Genomic DNA, 20778 nt, shown 5'->3' with positions numbered 1-20778 from the left:
TGATGTCTTTATAAGAGATTTTGGACAACGATGGAGCTCTGTGGCACAGAGGAAGAAGAAGATACAGCCTTTCAGGCGTTTGACATACAAACAATATTTGTTAGTAGGATCAATTTATTGTTGGACAGGGTATTTTCGAGGGATTAGCTGACAGTAGGAAAATTGCCTTGTCCTTTCACATAACTGACTTAAAATACGGTACAGTAGTTCACTGTGATGGATTACATAACTCAAGCAAGTCTTGATTTCCACACCTGTAGTGTAGGAAAAGCACATTCACAAATGTAAAAAACAGGTCAGGTCTGCTTTGGAAAATGTAAGCATATGTGATTTGCAATAAATGGCCTAAAACATACAAAACGGTCCTTTTAATAATGTTGGGTAGCTCATTATTCATGAAGCCTGTTATGTCACGTCCCAGTCTGTCTGCAGCAGCAGCAGCAGCCAGTAGTCTGTAGTGACATACAGGCAGACAGTCAGGAGGAGGGTGAATCTTACTGGAAAACCACAGAATTTGCAACTTGCTCTTCAGAGGCTGAAGTAATTTCCCTATTGGCTTTGAAATGCAGCTTCTGAGCTTGCGCACAGCCAGCACAGAGGCTCTGTCGGCGGTGGGCCGGGGAAAGAAGGGGGCTAACCGAGGGGTGCGCAGCATTAAATAAAGTCCAGGCAGAATTAAAGAGTGGAATAATTTCCTCTCCTTAGATTTAATAAGAGTAGTCTGCACAGAGTGTGTTATTATCCATCACGGCAAGGAAGCACTGGTATTTCGTTTCGGCGTGTCACGGTTGGGGGAGTTTGGTCCCCCCCTGTAGCCGCGGCGGAGTGGTTTGTCCCAGCCGTTGTCAGCCTCCGCCAGCCTCCTCTCGTCAGTGCTCTTCTTAAAATGAAGCTAGCGAGCCGGCGGCACCTGCGGAGGAGAAGGAGAGGGGACTGAAATGTAGAGCTGGCATCTACTCTCCCACTGAAAGGACGCTTTTATATATATATATACATATATATATATATATACATATACACATACAGAGGGCCTTCATGAAGAGCCCCGAGTTATTAACACTATTATTATGTCGGAGGGAGCAGCCCGGTGCACGCTGTACACAGTCCGTCTATTTATTCCAGTCTGAAGCAGGAATTCAGATCGAAGACTTCCAAGTCGATAGATAGATAGATTAGCTTATCTAATCAAGTGGGGGGGGGGGTTTAATACGGCGCTTTGTTTTGTCGTTTTCATCCGTTCGCTTTTTATAAGCTTTTTAAGAGAAAGATTGTCAGGAAAGCAATGTATAACACAGTTTGGACAACGGAAAAAGCCGGCGAGGAGGGGGACTGGAGGGACGTGATGATGCCCTACTCCACAGAGCTGATCTTTTATCTGGAAATGGACCAACCGCCAGGTAAGGAGGCCTGTGACAGCAGGGGCTGGTGTCGGACATGGGGGAGAGGAGAGGGGGTGTTTGGTTTGGTGTCTGTTCAAATTGGTGGAAAGTTTTAAAGCGCACATCCTGCTGCTGCTCATAACGCCCCCCCACCCCACCCCCCCTGCGGCTGTCCTTAGCGATATGTGGGTCGTGTTTCTCGAGGGATTTCACGTGTGTCTGCTCAGTTTTGGTGATATTTTTGCAGTGCATCATTTTTGCCACAGTTTGGACATCCGCTTGAAATTGTGCATTCGCCAAACATAGTGCGTTTTTTTATGGGAAGCAGACGACTTGAGCTTGATTAAAACGTTTTGGCGACATTTTGTATTTGGATTTTTGTATAACAGTTTCCATCAGCAGTGACAACGCTGTAAACACGTTATACTCTCCGGTGCACTGCTCCTTTGTACACGCTGGTTTCTGCTTTGGACAGTAGCTGCAGCTCTCCAAAGCTGCACTCATAAGACTCATTTTGGAGACAATAGTTCCATGTAGTCTATACATAGAGGCAGCCGAAATCCTTCTGTGACCATCTGCATTTAATGTGATGTGATCAATGAATGGCAAAGATGGCAGACATCGCAGCCCAAATACATTTGGGCAAAAATACGAAACAACCCAACGCAGTTCTTTGTAGCCGAATTTGCTGCTTTTTAAAACAAGCAACTCATTCCTGCAACTACCTGCATTTGTATCTGTTGATTGCTCCACAATCAAAGTCGAAACGAAACGGCTCCATCCGGATCATCCCGAAATCAGCTCTGCCCGGTGCCGACAACGGGAAGGGGGGATGGGACACAGAGAACAGAGAGGACCGGAATAATGAACGAAACCAGGACTAAAAGGTCCCGAGCATTTCATAATCATAACATCCTTCACTGACACGCATCTGTAAGTCTTTGTGCCCCTTTCTGGCCAACTGTCACGCACAATTGAATATGTTTTTCATTCATTCGTTCCTTCATTCATTCATTCATTCATTCCTCGGCAATTGTGCCAGTGTCATTTGACTCCTACCCCCCCCCCCTCTTTTCTCCCCTCGGTGCGCTGAATGGATCATGGCGCAGATGTGGGACGTTGTGTTGTTTCCAGGAGGCGCTGTTGAATGCAGTTTGCCCGATAGCTCTGTCCCTTCTTCCCCTCCTTTCCCTCCCTCCCTCCATCTATTGAGATGTGCTGTACATTCTGCAGCCACCATAAAGTGCAGCATCATGTCTTATCTTTGGCATGTTGCAGACATAATGCAACAAAAAATATACTCCTGTAGGTTCAGATGCTCATCTGAATATTTCAACCTTTTAGATCATATTGATTTAAACTATATTCCGGATGTATTTTCTCCCCGTGTGAAGTTTGTGTCGGAGAGTATGAGAGAAATATCAAAAATTGCGTTTGTATCCTGAAGTGCAATGTGGATTCTTTCATTTGAGGCATATTGAAGTCCAAGTGAAGTGGACTGGTGCGATCTCTCCTGCCTCTTTCTGCTCATTTAAAGTTAAAGCGTCCTTCTAGCTGAACGAGAGAGGAACTGATTATCTTTCTCTCTCCGTGTGAGAAGCATTGTGTCGGAGCTACAGGCGAGTGAATGGACAGTGCTCCTCAATGCGTCGGGATGTAAATGAAACACACTGACTCTTTGCTGGTGACTCACACACTTAACTGCCACTGGACCTTGGCTTTCGTAGCATCCAGAGCCGTTCGTTCATTCATGCATAAAATATGTCATTGTCATTGCTGTAAAATAGAAATGATAAGAAAAAAAACTTTGCCATTTGTTCTCATTCCAAGCAGTGAATAATAATAATGAATAGTGACAGAATTTTAGACTTCTGCAAAATCAAGGTTGATTCAAGCTTCTTGACAAAGCAGAGGGAGTTTTTCTGTAGCTCATACAGCCGTGTGTTGTACAGTGTTGTAGGTCTTTTTGGTGTGTGTGTGTGTGTGTGTGTGTGTCTCACCTAGTTGCCTGAATGAGCTCATCCTGTCATCAATCACATGACCAGCTTAAACCTCTCTGCATCTCTGTGTTTGGGCACAGATATTACCGACTCTCAGCTTGTCTTTGTCTCGTCCTATGCGGAGCGTGTATGCGTGTCTTTGTCTTTGGTCCTAACGTACCTGACATGTAATCCAGAGAGCTACAGAGGCAAAGAGGCTGAAAGAGGAGGGAAAGTGTGAGGAACGACAGAGAAGGAAGGAGGGATGATGAAGGGTCGAGGAGAGACGGGGGGAGAATAGAAGACAAGGGTCCCACAGATGTTCATTAGAATATTTATTACATGGAATTGAAACGTGAAAGCTTCAGTGACAGTTATAGTGTGTGTATCTGTGTGTAAAGGCGAGTGTGTGTGTGTGTGTGTGTGTTGCCTTTGTGTGCGGGGTGATTAGCACAGCTGGAGCGCCACTGCCCCCCCAGGGGAGGGCAAAGCCTGCGTTTCCACTGGCAACTTTGTGTGTGTGTGTGTGTGTGTGTGTGTGGGGTGAACGATGAGTCTTGTCTTTCGATGGAAAATCACCGGGACGTTATTGTTAAAGGACCACACTATAGTTCTTTGCATGTCTTTGCTCCCGTGTGCTGCACACCGTTTCTGTAGCATGAAAATCAACTTGCACGGGCTTGAAACCTGCTCTCATGTGGCTCTTCAGTTTACACCAGGTCTGTATTTGATTTTAGCTGCTATCTGCACCGTACACTGCATTAGCATGCAGCGCAGTAATGTAACTTTGACAACAATAAAACCAGCAGATCCGCCTTTTGTGCCGTTAGCTGAGTAATCAGCGGAATCCTGTCATGACGACATGATCATTTTATGTTGTTTTACAAAATTCTGTTCTCCAAATTAATGATTTAGAGCCAAATGAAATGAGTCATAAGGGGGTTTTTTTTGTCACTGCTTTGAAAGTCAGTTGAAATATTTTGAAATGTAATTTGCCTTATTGTGACATACGTTGGAAAAATATTGTGATCTATCAACCAGCCCCACATTGGTATGAAATGAGGACCAGCTTATGATAGGTTTTTCTGCATGACTGCACTCACCTGCAGAGGGACAATTCCACCGAAGAAACAGATTTTTCAATTTTATTAAGTAAGTGGTCAAAGACAGAGATGGTGGTCACTGTGATGGATTTACAACCTTTAGCACATTCCAGGTCCCAACTATGGAGCGTGATGGAGAGCAGAGTTCACTCTTCATCTTGGAAACACACCATTTCTTGCCTCTTCCGGAGCTTTCAGCCGCCTTCATCTGCGGTTATAGTTTGCTCAGTTGTCATGGAAACGGATCTGTTGACATGATTATCCAATTCATCACTCTCTTTAGGTTGGGAGTTTTTGTCTTAGGATCTGATGGTGACGATCATGAAAGAAGATTTGATCTGTATCCCAGTATGTTGAGTGGAGCTGTGGAGCTCTCAGGGGGAAAATGTTGAAGTATTGTTCACTGTTTTATGTTTTTGGCTGTGTGTTCATATTTTGTGGCAAAAAGGCAGAAATACCAAAACATTCTTTGGTTGCAGCTTCTCACATGTGCAGATTTGTTGCTTTTTTTCTCAGTTTTATATTATTGTCAATTTAATATGTTTTGGACTGTTGGTCGAACAAAACAAGACATTTGAAGACATCATCTCGGACGTTTGATAGACTGATGGATTCATTATAAAATAGAAGACCTAACTGTTAGATTACAGAGTATATTTAGTGTGGATTTAAAAGACTGAAGCGAGTGAATAAAGAGTCTCTTACACACATTCAGCTGCCAGTCGCATTGTGTTCAGTGGGAGACGACCTGTTGATTTAGCGCTCGATGCTGCGCGGCTGTGAGTGTGTGCTGTCCCAGAAGGAATGGATATACCACTGGGTAACTCCCCCTCACTCCTTTCTTTCTTTCTTTCTTTCTTTCTCTCGTGTGGTCCGTCCCCCTCCCCCCCTCGCTGCGTCCCGATTGGCCGAGGGGGCGGGCCTCCATGCGGGGATTTGTTAGCGCGTCGTCTGTCTTTTAGGATCAGCCTCGCTCGCTCTTTTCTTCAGTCTGATAGAGCTGAGAGGAGGAGGAGGAAGTGGCGGTGGAGGAGGAGGTAGAGGAGGAGCAGACAGAGGGAGAGTGAATGAGAGAGAGAGAGAAAGGAGGGAGGAGGGAAACAGCTGAGAGACGAGTGGCAGCATGCAGCTAACTGAGAGTGCGATGGTTGAGGACGGTAAGAGACGACTGGCACAGATTTGGTCTTTTTGTGTTTTTCTTTCTCTTATTTCTTTTTTGTTGCTGTTGATTCTTCTTGCAGCACGTGTGTGTGTGTGTGTGTGTGTGTGTGTGCGCATTGGTCTTCATTCTTTCTCTGTTGCTTAGCGTGCTTTCGTACTGTACAACATCTGGAATTAGTGCTGTGATGATGCAGTTGATCCACAGAAAGTCACTTAACACTCTCTGGTTCCAGCTTCTCAAATGTGAGGATTTGCTGCTTTTCTTTGTTTTATATATTGTCACTTTAATATTTTTTACATTTTAGACTGTTGCTCATTCAAAAATAGAAATTTGAAGATGTTGCTCTCGGAAGTTGGGACTTTCACTATTTTCTTTCTTGTTGACAAAAATGTAAAATCAGTTCGTTGCAGCTTTGATGTTGCAGCAATCTGGACTTGGATTGAGTCTCTAAAGAGTCTCACGCTGTCGAGCATCTCCATGTGTGAGAGGTGTGTGTGTGTGTGTGTGTGTGTTCTTTCACAGCCGTGACGCTGAAACACACCCACATATTGTAGATGCTCACACACACCACCTGCAGCTCCTCACTTTGTCCAGATGTAAAGTTGTGGAAATAAAACCGACTGAGACGCAGATGTCTTTGGAACAGTTAATTCATGCCACATGTTTGAGTTGTCCGCTGCTTTTGCAGTGTGTGCAGTCACTTTGACTGGTGTGTGTACGGTCACTGTTGTACTTCCCTGAAATTGGACTGTGCCACCGATCAGCTGTGTGCACACACACACACACACGTGAGGCTCGTATTGATGCTTTGTGTGTTTGTCAAGTGTGAGTGTTTATCGCGTGTGTGTCAGTCCGTGATGACAGTCATTGTTCAGGAGAGCGGTGGGTTTCTGCCTGCATGTGTGATGACAAGTGATATCGCAGTGTGTGTGTGTGTGTGGCTGAGCGCTGCTCCTTTGTCTGGTGAGGGGGAGGGGGGAGGGGGGAGGAAGGAGGGGAGGGAGGCTGCACTGATGGTCGCCTTTGTTCACCGTCCTTCTTGCTCTCTCAGAATTGTATGCAGTAGTTGTGACTGATTTTTTTTTTCAGATTTAGAAGAATACAGTTACAGCAATATGAACAGTTTTCATATTTATGACATTTTCTGACCCTGTTGTCTTTGGTAGGACGACTGTCATCAGTAAGTTTGACTTGTTTTATTCAGGACAGATGTTGAAAAGAGCAGAGTTGTGTAAATCAGTGTGTCGGAGCGTCGGGCTCCGGAGATGCTGCAGAAGTCACTGACGCTGCTTGATTTAATGCTTCAAGTTTCCAATGGACCTTTGCAACAAAGGACTGTGTGTGTGTGTGTGTGTGTGTGTGTGTGTGTGTGTGTGTGTCTGTGTGTGTGTGTTGGTCCTGTTCATTGTCCTGCTGTTTCTCATAGTGCTGAAATGAGAAGCCATAGGCAAAAAGTAATGACATTTTTATGATGACAATTTTAAGAAATGATCAATTCATCACTTTTAGTCATTTATCAGGTAAAATCACCAACTTGTCACTGATTTTAGGTCCTTAGCTGTGTGGATTTGCTGTATTTATGCATTTTTATATCATTGTAAATGACAGATTTCTTCTGTGTGGTCCATGTACTTTCACATACACTTAGTGCAGTGTGTTTCAGTTGTGTTAGAGAAGTTTGAATATATTATCTTTTTCTTTGTTACGTCTTTTATTTATTTATTTTTTCCTGAAGTTTTTAAATTTTATTCAAATATGAAGTGGATTTCCACTCCGTCCATCTTTGTAGGCGCACATGGACACGTGTGTGTGAGTGATCCCATAAAGTGCTGACGGAGGGGAACAGTGCAGCTGCAGAATGACAGCTTTGGCTGCAGTAACTGACTGACGAACTGACTGCTGCGGTGACGAGGAAGAGGAGGGAGGAAAGGGAAGGAGAGAAAGGAGGAAAGAGTGAGGGAGAGGAAAAAGTGAGAAGGACAGCAGCGAGGAGAACAAAGAGAACTAGAGAAGAAGAAGAGCTGCCACTGTGTCACATGGCTCATAACACACAATGACCTGTAGTGTCACATTGTCACGCGTGTTATAAGATAGTAGGTGCAGATCGGTCAGGCAACAAAGAGGAGCATTAGCATCCAGGGCCGGCCAAAGCCTTTGTGTGGCCCTACGTAGAAGTTGTAGACCACACTTCACGTTGTTTATTAGCTATTTCTGGGTCCTCTGAAGCAGCCTTTTAGTTTGCTGATTGCCTCAGTTCAACCATGCAAACTAGCTAGTTTAGTCTAAAAGCGGAGTGAACCAGCAGGTGGACAGAAACACTCACATGATAATCTGATGGGGATGTTGCTCTGTCTGCTACATGTGGAAGTAATAGCTGTCTGCTAACTTTTCCACCGTAATAACTTTATCATAGTTTTTATAACACGTCAGATCGTGTTTTAGCTCGTTCTGCTGCCCCCAAGTGGCCAAGAAAACAGTGAAAACAGCTTTAATTACAAATTGTAGAATGTAAACACAGAACAGGAGTCAGGTGTGTGTGTGTGTGTGTGTGTGTGTGTGTGTGTGTGTGTGTGTGTGTGTGTGTGTGTGTGTTGGGACAGTGAGTAATGTTACTGCACTACACAGAAGTCATATTGCGTCTCATTTCTCCAGCCTTATTCAGCTCTCCCTGTGCATTGTGGGAATTCCCCTGTCTGTGTCTGTCATCCATGTGTGCGTGTCGTCTGGTAATTTATGAGGCCGGAGTGTTTTTTCCGGGATGCTCCGGCCGCTCTGCTGAAGGAGAGCGCTCCTCCGGTGGCATTTCAGGGTTCATTCATCAGCGTACTTTCCCCTTTTTAAAGGACGCCGTCCACATCAGTCCTGTGTGTGTGTGTGTGTGTGTGTGTGTGTGTGTGTGTGTAAACTGATTTGTGATGTAGGAGCTCTCCAGTAATTACACTGCTGTTCCTTAAACTGTATCCAGATGTGCCTGGGTTACTGCTCCAATAAGTGTGTGTTTTGGTATTGTGGGTCATATTCAGGCTCGCTCTGTTTGGCACACAGCATGGCAGCAAACACACTCTGTCAGTAGAGCAGATTTTTTGTTTTTAATTATAGTTTTGGTCTTGATAGGATCATGGTACAATGTTCTCCGCCTTACTTTGAGGGATATGTTTTTCTACACACAAACAGCCACACAAGAGGCTTTAATAATTAGCTATACACAATCCTCCATTAGGCTGTACTGAGTGAACCAAACAATAAGAAGCTAAAAATCAAGCTTCTGCCAGATGTTTAACATCATCTGCTGTGATAAGAACTACAGAATATTAACAGGACGTTTGTCTACAGCAGCTCAGCGGGAGGATGAGTTCAAAGACAGGAGGAACTCTATGAAAACAAGAGCGTGGTGTACGACACACAGAATAATTACTGTGATGATGTATGGGCTGTGTTTGTCATGCCACTGTTTGCCAGTGTGATTAATAACAATACGGTCACCAACTGCACCGCGGCTGCATCTGTGTGGAGATAAATGCAGCTCCTGTGTTATCATTTGCATATGAAGTACGAGTGCATGTTTGGAAATGAAGGGAAAAATTCTCTGTCTTTTTCTGGTGTAATTGTTTGTGTACACGGTCGTTAACTTGTAGCTTCGCCTCCATCTGCAGTCATGGATGGTGGAAGTTTACTGTAGAAAACACAAAAAGACTGAGGTCAAGTTACACTGTGTGTGTGTGTGTGTGTGTGTGTGTGTGTGTGTGTGTGTGTGTACACCAACTCTTTTTCAACAGTAACATATTCTCTCTTTCTCTCCTCCAGCTCTTCCTCCAAAGCCAGCGAAGCCCCAGCAGCCCTCCTCGGTCGGGGTGGGAGGGGGCAGCAGCAACGACGCCAAGGACGGAGGAGCAGGAGGCTCACTGCAAGAGGCTGAGTGGTACTGGGGCGACATATCCAGGTAACACACACTCAAACACACACATGCTGTGTCTGAAGATAGTGACTGACACTACAGGCTGATTGTATCTCATCACAGATCCTCATCAAAGAACAATTACCGACCAATAACGTTAAAATGAAAGTTAGCTAGTATCAGTTGGGCTTTACCTCGGATGTCTCCCAGCACAACTTCTTGATGTTTGGGAAAAGAAATCCTGTAATTTTCTGTGTGTAAACCTGTAAAAAGTGATGAGTCTTAGCTGTTTAGGCCTTAGTCACTGCCTTACCTTCCTAAGTGCAGGTTAGCTCTCAGCCACAATCCACACACACTCAGATGATAACCACACCTACCGTGCAGACAGCCAGTCTGCCACCTTTAACACACACACTCATCCAGAGGCGCTGGTGGCTGGGACCAGTCTGTCCAGTCCCTCCCTGCGTCGTATCATTGATGAATTGTTTACTCTGAGGTGTGTGGCTGCACCATCTGTATCAGATCACTCAACCAACTCAAACACTGTTTTTTTTCTGTCTTTTCTGTCCTGTTTTGTCCTCAGGGAGGAGGTGAATGATAAGCTCAGAGACATGCCTGATGGGACCTTCCTGGTTCGGGACGCTTCTACCAAAATGCAGGGCGACTACACGCTCACACTGAGGTAAAGTCTTAGTTTAGTTTGCACCCGAGTGTGTTTAAAGCTACAAGGGGATTTATGGAGGCTGGAAGGTGTGGTAGATAACTTTTATGCAGCCATCCTTCTAGTTAACTGCAGATTGAGGGAAATCATGTGTTGAGAAGTATTTTGTCTACGCAGCATCCTGGTAAATTGGAGCAAATTGCCCACTGCCCTGGAAATAAAGTGCTTGAAGGGGAAGCGAGCCCCGAGCTAGAAGCTGTTGAAGTGTGAATATTAAGGAGCATCTTCACTGTAAAGGTTTCATTTGGTGTAGATATGCACTCATCTTCCCGCCTGTATCCTCTTTTTGTTTTTTTCCTTTTCGTGTTCAGGAAAGGGGGCAACAACAAGCTGATAAAGATCTACCATCGGGACGGGAAGTACGGCTTCTCCGACCCCCTGACGTTCAGCTCGGTGGTGGAGCTCATCAGCCACTACAGACACGAGTCTCTGGCTCAGTACAACACCAAGCTGGACGTCAAACTCATGTACCCCATCTCCCGATTCCAGCAGGTCAGCACAAGATAACATACATATAATAATTACACCTGCACACACACACACACACCCATCCAACAAAGGTCCGTACAACCTGGGTCTTATTTTAATCTCAGTTTTATTGTAGAAAAACAAGGACTTGTTGATGTGAGCTAAACAGCAGAATTTAAGTTAGAAGTTGAATGTTTTTTGGCGTTGAACTACCTGCAGTAAACATCCAGTATGTTGCAGAACTGTGGCTGAAACAAGCTAGAACAGTTTTCTAGTTCAGCTTTAATCTGAGTTACTTGGTATTCGCTGTTTGGCCAAAAGCATGCAAGTTAAGCTGAGGGAAATCTTAATGCAGTGGACCCCAACATTAGGGGTCAGATGAGGATAAATCGGAGGGGTCACAAAAGGTGTGGAGCCACTGTCTTTATTCTACAGCATGCAATAATATTTTAGACAGCAATGTTAGGAATATAGGTTATAAATAATAGGAGAAAAAAATGTTTTTCCCCTTAAATGTTTTGTTGTTTCTTGGTCTTGGGGTTAAAACTCCCTCTTACTAATCTTTCAGTTTGTATTACATATGAAACGCCTTTCCAACCAGTTTCCTCTAACCCCCTCACCCCCACCCCTCACCCCCACCTCCTCCGTACCCGGTGGCTCGTGTTGGGTGTTTCCACTCCAAACTGCAGCGGCAGCAAGATCTCTGCTTGCTGAAATATTGCACACATCCGCGGTGTCAAAGACCCGCTGTTGCATTTATTCCCTTCCTCCCTCGCTGCACTCGTTTGCCAGGCGAGTCATTACCCGGAGCGATGCAATATCTCCGAGGGTGCGCACCTCGCCGTACACCCAGGGCATTGTGGGTGGTTTATTAACGAGCCTGTTCAGGAGTCACCCTCGCTAAGCAGAATCGGGGGTGAAGAGAGCAAATATGCACATGCACTCTGTCCTCCGTCCAAATAGCTCTTCGTTCTTTCACGCCTCAGGCTCTCATATGCACCCTTTTCTTTTTTCTTCATCCTGTCTTGAGTTTCTGAGCGCCGCTCGCTCTCTAATGCTTTTTATTTCTCCTCCTCGATTCCTCAGGACCAGCTGGTAAAGGAGGATAATATTGACGCCGTGGGGAAGAAGCTGCAGGAATACCACAATCAGTACCAGGAGAAGAGCAAAGAGTACGACAGACTGTACGAAGAATACACCAAGACGTCGCAGGTTCGCACATGCTTGTGTGTTATGACTGAAGTATTGTTGTTTTTATGGTTTTAACAGAAAAGGTTGATGTTTCCCATCCTGTCCACTCGCTTACCTGCTCTTCTCTCCTCCCTCAGGAGATCCAGATGAAGCGGACGGCCATCGAAGCCTTCAACGAGACCATCAAGATCTTCGAGGAGCAGTGCCACACGCAGGAGCGCTACAGCAAAGACTACATCGAGCGCTTCCGCCGCGAGGGCAACGACAAGGAGATCGAGAGGATCATGATGAACTACGAGAAGCTCAAGTCTCGGCTCGGAGAGATCCACGACAGCAAGGTGCGGCTGGAGCAGGACCTGAAGACACAAGCCATGGACAACCGCGAGACTGACAAAAAGATGAACAGCTTGAAGCCCGACCTCATACAGCTCCGCAAGATCAGGGACCAGTATCTAGTGTAAGTACAGAAGACTCGAGGACGTCAGAGGACACGCTCAGTTTATTCAGTGGTGTATAACCCATGTTTGAACACTCGCTTTATTAAACAGAGTGTGAAATATATTGGTGAACCATGTCCGTGGGGGAAGAAGCGTCTCATATGATCTTGTTTTTCTGGAGTCAGTTCTGGAGGTTGATATAGTTTATTTACACTTTCTGTTGAAACTAGAATAGCTACCAGTCGCCTGTGGATGAGACTCGGGCTGTGTATTCGAACAATGTCGGGGCTTGTTTCAGCTGGGTCACTGTGCTGAATAAATTCTTAAACCAATCCACCAACTGAAGAAACAAAAAGTTTCTATCCCGTACGTGCTACGCCCTCAAACGTGACTCCGGCTGCTCGATGAGAAACTCCTGCTTCATCTTACTGAAGGTTCAGCTGGAGATTTCCTGCTTTATTTCTAGGAACAAGTGGAACAGCATTTCAGCAGAGCTGGCCTCATTCTGAGAAGGCATTTGTTGGAGGCTCGCTAATTTGATTTCTGTTCAGTCTCATGCTTGTTCACTGCACCATAAACAATGTTGTAAATGAAATTAGCCTTTTCAACTGATTCCTAGTGGTAGTAATGTCTCTCTCTCTCTCTCTCTCTAGCTGGCTCAATCACAAAGGAGTTCGTCAGAAACGAATTAACGACTGGCTGGGAATCAAGAACGAGAACACTGATGAGTGAGTCTCTGCTTTGGCTGAACATAACAAAAATGGGGTCAACGCTGTAACTGTACATATGTCTGTGTGCACAGAGCAACTGGTGTTAATTAAATGTGTCCTTATTTCAAGTACTGAGAATATAAACTGTCTCTCTGTGATGAAGTCCTCCCTGTTCACCGCGTATCCCTTGTTGTGTAATGTACGTGTGGGTGCAGAGGCTACTTTGTGAGTGAGGAGGACGAGAACTTGCCTCACTGCGATGAGAAGAGCTGGTTCGTCGGGGACCTGAACAGGACGCAGTCGGAGGAGCTGCTCCTCGGGAAGCCTGACGGAGCGTTTCTCATCCGGGAAAGCAGCAAAAAGGGCTGCTACGCCTGCTCTGTAGTGTGAGTACACACAAGACATCTGAGATGTTACATTACACACACGGTAATATATACGGTTTGAGTGTAGAAGCCTCAAACATTACTGTCAAGTGTAATCAAGCAGTCTGACACACTGGTAGCTCTGTGTAACACTGCTCAAAACACCAGAAATACAACATGTATATCTTACTGACACAGAAGTAAGTCAGTATGTTGGTTTGACATAGTAGGATGGAAATGTAATTATTAGCACATGACATCTTTTCGAGCAAGAAAAGCATAGCGGCTCGTTTCTAAAACATTCACACACTGAAACAGCGTTTTACGTGCGATCGTGTAAACTCCGGACTGAACCCGTCTTCTCTGTGTGTCCTCAGCGTTGAAGGTGAAGTGAAGCACTGCGTCATCTACAGCACACCGCGCGGCTTCGGCTTCGCCGAGCCCTACAACCTGTACAGCAGCCTGAAGGACCTGGTGCTCCACTACCACCAGACCTCCCTGGTGCAGCACAACGACTCGCTCAACGTGCGCCTCGCATACCCCGTCTACGCACAGATGCCCTCCGGACGCAGATGAACCCCACCCCCGCCCCTCCCGGCCACACCCCCACACGGACGACAAACCAACCCCCTCTTGGGGAAGGGAAAAAACGGGGAGAGTGAAGGAAGGAAGGAAGGAGGGAGGGAGGGGGGATTGGTTGAAATACAAAGCGACCCCAACACCAGACCCGATAAAGATAGAAACAAATTAAACACTTGCTGCAACACACACGTCAGCCACCTTGGAGTTATATATTTTTACAAGAACAATTTCGGAGGGCATTCTTTCTAAAGACTGCTTGATTTGCACAAGGAAGTTTTAAATGTTTGTGAATGTGAAAAAAAAAAGTGACTGAAGGAAGGAAGGAAGGAAGGAAGGAAATGGAGTAGGAGACTTCAGAGTTTCAGGTTGACCCCGCTGCTACCTAAACTCCAGCTCAGACTTTATACCAGAAACTCAAAAACCACGAATGACGACGAAGACGACAACAAAACATTCCCATTTTAAACTTTTGTTTGTTTGTGTCCCTGTTTTCCTTTTCCGCCTCAGATGATTATATTACGACCTTTTTGTTTGTGTCTGGACTGGTTTTCATGTGTCAGATGTTTCCTTTGTGGTAAATGAAAGAGGAGATGATGTCAAGTGTCTGTTCTGTCCCTCTCCGTACGAAAAGCAAAATAATGTAGCATAACGAGACAACGGACACTTATTTTATGAAGTGTTCCTCCATGTAGACTGCTGCTGAAGGGTTTAGGGGGAGGGGGGAGTCGAGGGAGGGGGGCACAAGCGACACAAAACAGTTTTGTAGTTTTGAAAGGAGGACAAAAGGCTTGCTTTTATACTAACTGTAGAGGGTTTTTTTTTTTATTATTTTTGCTTTGCTGGAACATAGTTTTTGGGTTTTTTGTTTTTTTTTGCCAATGTGTAAATGGCAACGTCACAGATCAGAACCAGAGACCAAAGTTGGTGTGGAGAGGGAGGGGAAGGGGGAGGGCAGAGAGTCAGCCAGTGTGTTTCTTAGTTTTTTCTTTCTTTTTGTGAATGGAGAAAGAAGAGAAGAAAAGCAAACGAATGGTGTGTTTGAGACCACACATAAAACCGAGTTTTGGGCCACGTGCTTGTGCACCAAATAGCCTTTTTGGAAAACCAAATGGTACGTAAACAGAAACAGGACCGTCTGTAAGTACAGATGGCTGAGTAAGAAGCACTTAAACGAGTCCCATCTGTGACCTCGGCCCTCTGAACGCTACGCTGTGATTCACCCAGCTAACTAGTACTAAAACTAAAGCTGGAGTCATCAGTCAGTCAATGCATGGAAGAATAATATGATAGTTAAGTAATAATCCAGCACAATCTAAGCATACGTGACATCTCAGTGGGTTTTTATTCATTATTTGTGACATTTTATAGATCAAACGAGTAACTGATTGATTGAGAAAGTAATTGTCAGTTTCATCTCCAGAGGTGCTTTTCTGCCGGGACTGATAAAATGTTTGAATCCAATATTTCCACGGACTCTGCTCTTCTTCGCTGGACATACATTAAGTCTGCTGACACTGCGGCCGGTCGGGTCAGTTTGTGGAAATGTTGGAATTGAAACACTTGCACAGGAAGCGCTATGTGACCAAATCACAGCATACCGTCCAGAGTGCTGAGGTAACAAATGTTGCTACACTTAAACCAGACAAGAAAAGGTCACAAATGGTCAGTTTCACCAAAATCATCCTTTGGAAGGAAAGCACGAAGGAAACAAAAAGTCTGACCATGTGAACCTGAAACCCTTTTTATGTGTGGTTTAAAAAAAAAAAAGAGTGAGAGATGCATGAATATATGCTAACGACTGTGGGAGGAAAAACTGGGACTGTTTGTGTTTTTGTTACAAAACCTTCAGAAATAATAAGCTTTGATAAAATGTTTTATGTGTGACACAGAGAGAGGAGGTAGACGGAGGGGATGTCCCGAGCTGAAGACATAGGCTTTAGAAGAAAATACTGAAAACTTGAAAGAACGTGCAATCTAGCGTTGTGTAGTTCAGCAGTCGAGCAGAGAGTGAGATGCACTAAAGTCCAAGAGATAATCAAAGTGCACAGTGAAGCTTTTGGAGTGAAATTCAGTTTTATTTGTTTGTCTGATTGCTTAGTTTCCTCTTTTATTTTGTGATTTTTTTTTTTTTTGAACTCCGAACTTCTTGCCGGTGCTCGACTTTATAACCAGTGGAAGCATCACACAATAAAAACCATCTTGAAAAACTGAAGAGACAAACACAACCAAGTTGCATTCTATTCTTCCTAGAAATTTGAAATTCTGTACTACTGATTGGCTGTCGTCACGAAGATACTGCTCAACCATTGGCCGTTCCATTTGGGAGACATTTCTAAGGAGATTAACGGGGTCGGCGTTGTGTCTCGGGGGTGGGGGGGGGACCTGGTGTCCCCAGACAGTCGCCCCGTCGCTGCCTGTCTGATTGTCTGTTACTTTAAGAAGCGAAAGTTGGCAGTGCTGCGAAGCGGGGGGGATTTTTTTTGACCCTGGTTTATGGCAAACAAAGGCAGCTGTTCTCAATTAGCCCCCACCTTTCTCTAAAACTGAGACACACACCGGCTCGACCCGAGCCCCTTCTTCTGTTCTTTACAGGATAATATTTGAGAGGACGTCTACCAAGAAACTCTTTTTACTTTTAAAAGACGACGCTGGTTACAAAGTCAGACAAAGCACCGCCCTCCCTCTGCCTCAGAGTGTATGGGCCACACACACACACACACACACACACACACACACACACACACACACACACACACACACACACACACACACACACACACACACACACACACACACACACACACACACTCACACACACACACAGGTACGTCTGAAGGAGTGTATCAGGTTGTAGGAAGAGGGCCATTGTTTGAGAAGCTGCAGAGGAGTCATTGTGAGTGAATGATACAACCTTGGTTGTACCCACCATGTGTTTATCTATACCCCCGTCTCAATGTCCTCCTCAACACCCTACAGTGTAGTAACCCTTATCTCCCCCCACACACCCCAGCCCTTCATATAGTCTGCTCACATTAGGTGGAGGAGTTGGGGGAGGCAGGTTTGTGGAGCTGAAAGCCATTGACAGTAAGCGCGAGTCTCCCCTTCATTTATTTGACTGGACACTGAATCAGTTTGTCCTGAAGCCGGCAGTACTTCATCCAATCTGGCCTGTTTTCAGACTGCTGTCCAGCCGCGTTAACGTCAATGATGTAAACATTTCTTAAAATTTGACAAGAGAAAATGCAAATCAGTTTGTGTTTCCAGCAACTAGGATTACACAAATATTCCAGAGAATATATGTAATTAAAAGCGCGCCGGTAGCTGTGGTTCGTCGCCGCCTCTGTAATCCTACATTTTTGAGCGTTTGCAGAAGCTAAATTGGCTTCATGTCAGTGTCTCTTTCAGAAACAATCTGTTGGCATGTTGATAAAGACGAGGTTTAAATAACGCCAATGGAAACATTTCCACCTCAGCCAAGAGTAAAAACATTTTGGTGACATCTTTTCAAATTGAAGGAAAGGTCCATTTTGGTCTATTATGTGCCAGATCAAAATGCACCTGAAAAGGTGGATGGAAACATCCAGTCCAGTACTTACTGTGACTTCCAGGTCTTTTGTGTAACTGCTTCCATGCCAAGACGAGATTGGAACGGACAGGCATAGCAAGTTCCTGAAAACGAAAAGTAAACAAAGCTACATGAAAATATGCATAACTGTGTAGGAGTAAATTGTTAATGAAAGAAATCAAACTCAAACACCACAAAGCAGTTGTTTGGCTTTGTGAGAGACGGGCCAAATTGGATTTAGCTTGAAGCGTACTGCCAGCTGTCCCTCTCTACCGTCCCAGTTTAGCTGAAACAGTTTTAGTAAGTGTGGAGGAACGAACAGAAGAGACTGCATCAACACAGCTGGACGGAACGCTGTGTCCCATTTCAGGGGCCACTTTGGAATTCAGCCGAGAAATGTGACTTTTGTTTTTCCTAATTTGGACAAAAGTTTGTGTTTTTTTTATTGTATACCCAAACTTGACTTCATTTCTGTAAACTTCTGTTGACGAAAGACACAGGTTTGAGCTCTGTACGACAGCCGATTCAGAGAGGAAATGTCAAAAACACAAAGCGATTGCTCATCATAGGGATCACGAGATAAATGTCACCGTTTCTCTTTGCTTTGTTGCTGTCTGAAGCTCTCGCTTTTGTATTATTTTGTTGCTCTGACATACTTTTCTCCTTCTTAGCATGATGTTTCTGCAAATGTTTGTATTGTTGAGGCCTCCGAAAGGTACGACACTAAAGTATTAACGTGATGTTTCAGGGTAAATTAGATTTTTTTAGATATACAGATATGAGGTCCAGGTTTAGGTTTCCTCTTTGTAGCCGGCGCTCTTTAAAGTCATCTGCCTCTGAATTGGGACACAGCCTTTTTTGTGTTTTGTACCTGTTGCTGTCCACCTGTGATGACGGCCTTTGTTCTTCCTCTTGGACTAACAGGGGGACAGCAAGGCGGGGGTTTGTCGATATAATCTTGAATGTACAAAAAGGATCAGTCCAGGTCCAAAGCCGTTTCTTTCTCCTTCTGTTTTTTTTAAGCACCGCAGTCACGATCGTCCGTAACGGAAACGAGACGATGCGAACTCGCAAGGTGCTATCGGAAATGCAGGCCCGTTTGATTTGGCAGACTTTTAACGTCTCCCTACGTTTCCGGTCATCAACCCTCAGGTGTTTCAAGTTTACCGTAGAAACTACCACACAACAAAGCCAGCGATTTGAAAAATGAAGAAATCAGGGTTTTTTCTGCATCGATACTTAAATCACTCTCTCAGTCCATTAAGCTAGATCCCCACGACTCTGTCCTTCATGGCTCCCTGTAGCTTAGACGCAGCATCATCACCAAAAGGATGTCATAGTCTTTCCTTCCCCTCCATCACCACACAGTCTGAAGGTTTTCTTTTATTATTAGCTGACTTTTGTTTTTCAAATAGGGAACTCAAAAAACCCTAACTCTATTACTTGAACTATATTGCATTGCTCACTGTTGAATGTCTTTATATGAAAATATACATTTATTAAAGAAAAACAAACAAAAAACGAAGAGTTCCCTTTGTTTTATGGTGAGCAGGGCCGAGGTTTTTAGAGTTTTATGACAGATGTACAGTATTCGTTACAGGCAAACGTAGAGCTACTTTAGGAGGGAAGGAGGCGCTTTTTGAAACTTTTCTCAGAGATATGTTCGGATCTTTTCCTTCACAGAGGGCTTGTCTGAAATTGCACACATTATCATCTACAAGAGACCTTTGTTAATATTTAGCTGTGATGTCTGCGTATGCATCACGGGTCACATTTACACAGAGATGTCGTATCTATCATATATATAAAGCTGAAAGATATTACAGTTTGAAGGGTTGTTTTGAGTCGCTGTTCTTTGACTTTTCATTTTCCCCCAAAACATTTAGACCAAAGATTTCAGTTCCTGTTAATCCTTCAGTTGTTGATCATCGGAAAGGGATGTTTTTTTTTTTTTTAATCTCCATTGCCTTGATATTATCACAACTCAGAAGATGAAACCATGTTGTGTGAATGAGTGTCCCGTACAGCTAGCTAGGATTGTTGGTTGATCTGTTCATTTGTGTTGAAAAGACTTCAAACAGGTACTTTTTTTGGCATGTCAGGAAGGATCCGTCTTTAAAATCCTTGTTCAATGATGTCCCAGTGGTAAAAATCAATCAGATTTAACTTGATCTGCACTCTTCAGTTTATGTGCTGTTGATATAAACTGACTTCTGTTGAGGATTTAAAAGAAAACTACCAAAAGTCCCAGAGCCACAGCTTTTCTCACTCATGCTACTTCATATATTTGCACATGACGACTGAAGCTGGATTTAAGTTTGGTTTGCAAATCAAAACTTTTCTATTTCTGTGTTGAAAATGTCCTGCAGAAATCTCAAGAACAAACTTCCACAAGTTACTATCTTGTGCACAAAATACTTATATTATTGATTATCCTGATTCGATTTAGCTTCTTTCTGTATTTGGTGAATTTTGAAATCTCCATGATAACCATGACTCGAATATGTTTGATACACATATGGAAGGTCAACAGGGACGAAAACATTTTAAAATTAGGATGCATTAATGCATTAAGTGACTTGTTTTTTTACACACATAATGTCAGTTTTCATTGTCGATCTGAGGTTTCTGCAGGACGATTTTCCTTTGTGTCTCACTCCACCACAACATGCAATATTCCCTTTTCTGTCAGCGAGGGGTTCGTGATGGAGGGGCGCATGTTTTCCCTCAGGTGCATCGACCCCCACAGTACAGGTGTTTCTGCTCGTAGTAGGACCAAGAACAGGTGGAAAGAGGAGAGTTAGTGGGACAAACCAAAATATCTGTTTTGTCACGTTTACTTTTACAGACTGTTTAGTTGAGTTTTCACTTTGGAAAACTCAACTCTAACTCAAATAACTCCAGGAAACAGGCTTAGGTCAGAAAATAAAGGTACATTTTGATTCAAACAAAGGTGCAGTCTGTGTAACACAAAGGTACAATAAGCCTGCTGTTACTTTTTTTCTGTCTGAGTGTTTATACTCACTAACACCCCAGGACTGTTAAAATAGCAACTGTCTGTTGTTCCTGTACTACAGCTATTATTACTACAAATACTACTACTCGCCCTCAAGCAGTCCTGCAAAGTTTTATTTGCAGCCAGGTTTGAATATGTTTGTGATTCTCACCAAGGAGTCGTGTTGTGTTCTTACCACTGCTTATCTGATCACAGTACCCAGCAC

General features: G+C 44.2%; 1 protein-coding gene across 6 annotated transcripts in view; it reads left to right on the top strand.

The window, feature by feature from the left end:
* Positions 1 to 13986, top strand: part of pik3r3b (phosphoinositide-3-kinase, regulatory subunit 3b (gamma)) — a 159290-nt gene extending 145304 nt beyond the window's left edge. For 3 of the 6 annotated variants that reach the window (XM_070908307.1, XM_070908306.1, XM_070908305.1), the window contains 8 exons: positions 9428 to 9563; positions 10102 to 10200; positions 10551 to 10731; positions 11794 to 11919; positions 12036 to 12355; positions 12989 to 13063; positions 13261 to 13431; positions 13788 to 13986. In XM_070908307.1, the coding sequence (XP_070764408.1) occupies positions 9428 to 9563; positions 10102 to 10200; positions 10551 to 10731; positions 11794 to 11919; positions 12036 to 12355; positions 12989 to 13063; positions 13261 to 13431; positions 13788 to 13986 (1307 nt within the window). Of the gene's footprint in view, positions 1 to 1282; positions 1398 to 9427; positions 9564 to 10101; positions 10201 to 10550; positions 10732 to 11793; positions 11920 to 12035; positions 12356 to 12988; positions 13064 to 13260; positions 13432 to 13787 lie in introns of those variants that run through there. The other 3 variants (XM_070908309.1, XM_070908308.1, XM_070908310.1) reach the window with 3 other exon arrangements.
* Positions 13987 to 20778: the final 6792 nt, after the last annotated feature.

Source organism: Enoplosus armatus, chromosome 7, assembly GCF_043641665.1.
Source record: "Enoplosus armatus isolate fEnoArm2 chromosome 7, fEnoArm2.hap1, whole genome shotgun sequence".
NCBI classification, from domain to species: domain Eukaryota; kingdom Metazoa; phylum Chordata; class Actinopteri; order Centrarchiformes; family Enoplosidae; genus Enoplosus; species Enoplosus armatus.
This window is presented reverse-complemented; position numbering and strand designations above follow the sequence as displayed.